Below are 6,362 nucleotides of genomic sequence, written 5' to 3'. Positions count from 1 at the left end.
GCCCTGGTAGAAATATACTGTGGAAACTAAACTTTATACCACAAGAATGTAAAACTAACCAGTGACTTGACCTGTCCATGTGGAGACCTCACAAATTATCTAGAAACAACAGTAACCAATGCATTTGGGAGGCATTTTTGCAGAAAGTAATTGTAATCTTATTTAAATATTTTTTATTTAAATATAAATATTTTATTTATATTTAGATGCAAGAAGGCAAAATATGAAAGTGCTCCTCTCCATCAAATATAAAATGCTCTCAAACTGAGATCAGAAACTCAATGTGTAAGAATAAGGCACATGATGGGAGAACTGAAGTTTCTACAAGCCTGGACAAACTGCAGCCAGGTTCTGGGCTCCCTTGAAAGAGAAAAGCTGGCTGGATTGCAAAATGAAGTGTCAAACCACCTAACAGATACTTTAATGCATGCTAAGTGCTTTATTTGCAAATTCATAGGATTCACAAACCAGAAGTTGAAGAATGCAATATTTAAGAAAATGTAACATTTATCAGTCTTCAGATTTGGCCACCTTTGTGTGCCACTGTGAAAAATAAAGATATCCCTTCATTCAACTCAAACAAGATTTGAATTGCCCAAATGGGTGGTTGCGTATGTAAGAGGATGTTAAAATGGACAACTCTGCTAAGGACAAAGCCAAGAGCCATCAGACAGCAGAGACAGCTGTGAAACAGGCCATCTCTACAACTCAGAATAAGCTCTGTGCAGACATTTCTATACCTCTCACTTACATAAAAGGCATAAACCGGTACTCCCATTCCAAGCCTAGTGAGAGGGTTCCAAGGAACCACTTGGAGAGCATATAATATGTCCCTACAGTGCGGGGGGCTGCCCTGGGGAATAATGCTCTCACCTGAGAAATCTGAGGGGTGACAGAAACGCTGTCTAGAGGAGAAGCCAAAGGAGGGAATATGACATTGGATAGCCTAAAATCTCAGAATTTCCAGAGCAAAGGGTGCGGCAGTGTTCCCTGTGGATTTGATGTAGGTGTGTGTACAAAAGCCAGTGTGGGATTATCTTAGAATCTGTTAGTGAGGTCTCTCATAGGGCTAACAGACCTCAGCAAAGAGATACTAAGGGCTTCACCAGATTCCACATTGCTAAAGGAAGGATTAATCCACCACTGAAGCACAGATGTATTAGCCTGTATTAAGGACTGCAGTTGAGAGAGCTTTAGTGACAGGGACTCTAAAGTACCCAAACAGAGTCAGCTGCATAATTAAACATTTGAATGTTTGCTGGATGTTTTATCATATTAAGAAATGGCTAATGTCTAAGTTTGATAAAGGTATTGTGGTTTTCAGGTAGATAGATGGATAGACAGATAAATAGATATTAAGTATTGAAAAGGAATTCTTAAATTTTAGAGTTTTGTTGACTTATTTATGATTAAATATGAAATTATATATATGAGATTTACTTCAAAAAAATATGAGGGCTGGGTGCAGTGGCTCATACCTGTAATCCCAGCACTTTAGAAGGCCAAGGCTGGCAGATCACTACTAAAATACAAAAATTAGTTTGGCATGGTGGCAGTCACCTGTCATTTCAGCTACTCAGGAGGCTGAGGCAAGAGAATCTCTTGAATCCAGGAGGCAGAGGTTGCAGTGAGCTGAGATCGCACCATTGCACTCCAACTTGAGTGACACAGCAAGACTCCCTCTCAAAACAACAAAATAAAATAATATGGGGCTGGAGCACAGGGCAAAACTTCAAAACATCGGATTTGACAGTTTCTTTTCTTGCACAGGCAACAACAAAAAAAATAGACAAACTGCATCTCATGAAATTGTTTTTTAATTTGTGCATCAAAAGACACTACCAACAGAGTAAATAGACAGCCCATAGGATGACAGAAAATATTTGCAACTCAGATGCCTGATAAGGTGCTGATATCCAGAATATACAGAGAACCCCTAATACTCAGCAACAGTAAAACAACCAATCTAATTCAAAAATAGACAAGCACTTGAATAGACATTTTTCCAAAGACATACAAATGGCCACCAATGTGCCCAACGAGACTGGGCACAGGGGCTCACGCCAGCACTTTGGGAGGCTGAGGCGGGTGGATCACTTGAGCTCAGGAGTTCAAGACCAGCCTGGCCAACATGGTGAAACCCTATCTCTACTAAAAGTACAAAAATTAGATGGGCATGGTGGTGGGTGCCTGTAGTCCCAACTACTCAGGAGGCTGAGGTGGGAGAATCACTTTAACCCGAGAGGTGGAGGTTGCAGTGAGCAGAGATCACACCACTGCCCTCCAGCCTGGTGGCAACAGAGTGAGTGAGACTCCGTCTAAAAATAATAATAATAAGGCCGGGCACGGTGGCTCAAGCCTGTAATCCCAGCACTTTGGGAGGCCGAGACGGGCGGATCACAAGGTCAGGAGATCGAGACCATCCTGGCTAACACGGTGAAACCCCGTCTCTACTAAAAAATACAAAAACCTAGCCGGGCGAGGTGGCGGGCATCTGTAGTCCCAGCTACTCGGGAGGCTGAGGCAGGAGAATGGTGTGAACCCGGGAGGCGGAGCTTGCAGTGAGCTGAGATCCGGCCACTGCACTCCAGTCTGGGCAACAAAGCGAGACTCTGTCTCAACAACAACAACAACAAAATAATAATAATAATAATAATAATAATAAATTTTTAAAAAGTCAATGAGCACATTAAAAGATGCTTAATATCACTAATCATTAGATAAATACAACTCAAAACTACAATAAAATGCCACTTCATATTCACTATGGTGACTACTTTCCAAAAGAAAAAGTAGAAAATAGGCTGGGCGCGGTGGCTCAAGCCTGTAATCCCAGCACTTTGGAAGGCCAAGATGGGCGGATCACAAGGTCAGGAGATCAAGACCATCCTGGCTAACCCGGTGAAACCCCATCTCTACTAAAAAATACAAAAAACTAGCCGGGCGAGGTGGCGGGCGCCTGGGTCCCAGCTACTCGGGAGGCTGAGGCAGGAGAATGGCCTAAACCTGGGAGGTGGAGCTTGCAGTGAGCTGAGATCCAGCCACTGCACTCCAGCCAGGGCAACAGAGTGAGACTCCGTCTCAAAAAAAAGAAAAAAAAAAAAGAAAAAGTAGAAAATAAGTTTTGGCTGGATGTGGAGAAAATGAAATACTTGTACATAGTCGGTGGTAATATTGATGTGGACAGGAGGCAGGGAAATACTAGGTAGAAAAGGGTGGGGTCCCTGGTGAGGGCTCCACCCTCAAATCTAGACCCTTGGCCCAAAGTGAGAACATGCATTCCTGTTTTCCCAAATGAATGTTGCCTTTTCCAAAACCACCTTGGCCTGCCCCACCCCTCATCCTGCACCCATAAAAACCCCAGGCCCCACCGGCAGAGTGGCAGAGCAACATGGCAGAGAAGTAGAGAAGAGAAGCAGCAGCTTGACATTGGTGAGAAGCAGTTGGACTTCAGAGGGACAGCTTGATGGTAGGACCTCAGAGAAAAGTTTGGCTGTGGACAGCTGAACTCCAGGGGAAGACCACCTTCCCCCTCCATCCACTTTCCAGCTCCCCATCCTGCTGAAAGCCACTTCCACTACTCAATAAAATTCTCCGCATTTACCATCTTCAATTTGTTCATATGACCTGATTCCTCCTAGACACCAGACGACCTGGATGCAAGTGCAAGAGGCTGTCACACTGACTCTCCACCCTCCACTGAGCTGTCTAACACTTAAAGCCAACCACAGATGGCAAGACTAAGAGAGCACGCTGTAACTCATGCCCTCTAGGGCTCCAGGAGTCGTGGGCCGGTTGCCCAGGGGCTTGTCCTGGCCTCTGCACTCGCTCATGTGCACGCTCCCTGTCCTGCAAGGGGTTGAGAGTTGTGGGTTGAGTAAACAAGCCAACCCTTCCATGAGTCCCATGAAGAGGTCATATATACTTCTATATATGATTGAAATGCTCCAAATAAAATTAAGAAGAAAAAAAAAGTAAGCTTTACATCTTTGCCAAAGGTGCAAAGCAATGTATATCATGCCATTTTGTTGGTGTAAGAAAGAAAAGAAAAGAAGAATCTATATTATTTGCCCAATTTTGAAGGGGACAAAAAGCAAATGTTAGACAAATAATCCAAACTAAAAATTCTTACAAAAAAGGATGTGGAGATTAAAGTGTAGAAGATAAGGATGAAAATAAGACTTTTCTGAGGATACCTTTTACTATATTTCTGATTTTTAACATATGTAAAAATTTTATATAGTCACAAGATCAATCACAGTTAAAAAGCACATCCTACAATTGAAAACAAAGTAAAGTGAATGCATCTAATTATGTCAAATTGGTGAACTAACCACAAAGAGAAATAATTATCCCAAGTCATTTTGAAAAAAAAAAAACAGGGAGGTAGCTGCTCTGACATTTCGTCCCAAGGATGTAGCCTAAAGATGAAATAAGGCAATAAACCTTCAACTTCACTCAATAGATTTGTTATTGGTAGGAAACCTGGCATGGCAATTTTGAAACGATGTTCTATATATTGAAAGATAAAGCAAATTATAAAATATGTTCACGTAATTAGAAATTAAGCTACTCACAAGACCCTGCGAGGCTGCCGAGCTGGCATGATCTTCTACAGGAAAGGAGTGAAAAGTGTGGATCCCAAGACTGGCAAAGAGATTCTGTACAACCTGGAGTCTCTTATCAATTCTGCTGTGTTCCCTGGCCTGCAGGGAGGTCCCCACAACCACGCCATTGCTGGGGTTGCTGTGGCCCTGAAGCAAGCTATGACTCTGGAATTTAAAGTTTATCAGCACCAGGTGGTGGCCAACTGCAGGGCTCTGTCTGAGGCACTGATGGAGCTGGGCTACAAAATAGTCACAGGTGGTTCTCACAACCATTTGATCCTCGTGGATCTCCGTTCCAAAGGCACAGACGGTGGAAGGGCTGAGAAGGTGCTAGAAGCCTGTTCTATTGCCTGCAACAAGAACACCCGCCCAGGTGACAGAAGTGCTCTGCGGCCCAGTGGACTGTGGCTGGGGACCCCAGCACTGACGTCTCGCGGACTTTTGGAAAAAGACTTCCAAAAAGTAGCCCAGTTTATTCACAGAGGGATAGAGCTGACCCTGCAGATCCAGAGCGACATTGGTGTCAGAGCCACCCTGAAGGAGTTCAAGGAGAGACTGGCAGGGGATAAGTACCAGGGGGCCGTGCAGGCTCTCCGGGAGGAGGTTGAGAGCTTCGCCTCTCTCTTCCCTCTGCGGAGCCGGTCCGCTCTGGACCCGCCTGGCGCCACAGAGGAAGCCGCCTGCCGGAGGACCCCCACTTGAGAAATGGATGAGCTGCTCCACAGGGGAACCGTTGACACTTGGGCCCTCTGAGGGAGTTTCTTTTGGACTTTTTTCATGTTTTCTTCACAAATCAAAATTTGTTTAAGTCTCACCGTTAGTAATTCTGGGACAGGTTATTAATTAAAGGATTTAAATTTGAACCTGGCTTTCTCACAGCTGGATCTAATTCTAGAAAAATAAAATACTATGTAGCCACTTGGCCATAATCATTTAGACCGTGGTGTAGGGCAAAGCTATTAGGAAGATTCTAGCGTTTTACTCTCCCTGGGCTTTCCTCCGCCTTGCTGCAACAGAGAGGAAATGCCCGTGTCCACAGCTTGTACACACTGCCCCTCTCACTATCTTGTTATCCAGTGGCATGCCAAAGGAGAACTGAATTCGCCTCTGAACCTTCTGCTGTAAATCAGAAGTGTATGTCAGCCAAGTGTACACAAGATGCACCCAGTATGGTGGGAGGGTTTTGCTGTCAGTAACTCAAAGTTTGGTGTAGCAATGGTCTCCTCCCTCCATCCTGGGAAGTCACAGTCCCATCCTGGTGTGAGAATCAACCAGGCTTTCCTGCTCCACCTGAGATAACCAACTCCTTCCCGTAATCAGGAAGCCAAATGTCACCTTCCCAAAGAAACTTTATTTTCACGTAGCTGAAGTGCAAAACATAGATGACCATTTTTAATAAGCACAATCAAATTTTTAACCACAGAATGTCTACAAGAATTATAGCTTTAAAAAATACAACCAATTTTTATATTTCAAAAATATTTGAACTCAAATAAATTAATTTCTTAAAAAGTAAAAAAAAAAAAAGAAAAAAGAAATTAAGCTTTACAGTGTAAGAGAAAAGGGTATACAACTATAAAATTAAGCAAGTTAAGGAAAAAAATCTGTATTAGTAAATTAGAATTGGAAACGTTGCCATGAGGTCATAATTTTTGTTTGTTTTGTTTTATTTTGAGACAGAGTGTCACTCTGTCACCCAGACTGGAGTGCAGCGGCTAGATCTCGGCTCACTGCAACCTCTGCCTCTCAGGTTCA

General features: G+C 43.4%; 1 protein-coding gene across 1 annotated transcript; it reads left to right on the top strand.

The window, feature by feature from the left end:
* The first annotated feature begins 631 nt into the window (after positions 1 to 631).
* On the top strand, positions 632 to 6,118 carry LOC126949019 (serine hydroxymethyltransferase, cytosolic-like). The gene is made up of 2 exons (XM_050781420.1): positions 632 to 788; positions 4,570 to 6,118. The coding sequence occupies exons 1-2, from the start codon at positions 632 to 634 to the stop codon at positions 5,307 to 5,309; spliced, it is 897 nt and encodes a 298-aa protein (XP_050637377.1). The 3' UTR covers positions 5,310 to 6,118.
* The last annotated feature ends 244 nt before the right edge of the window (positions 6,119 to 6,362 follow it).

This window comes from Macaca thibetana, chromosome 2 (assembly GCF_024542745.1).
Source record: "Macaca thibetana thibetana isolate TM-01 chromosome 2, ASM2454274v1, whole genome shotgun sequence".
NCBI classification, from domain to species: Eukaryota; Metazoa; Chordata; class Mammalia; order Primates; family Cercopithecidae; genus Macaca; species Macaca thibetana.
The sequence above is the reverse complement of the archived record's forward strand: the minus strand, read 5'-3'. Positions and strand labels throughout refer to the sequence as shown.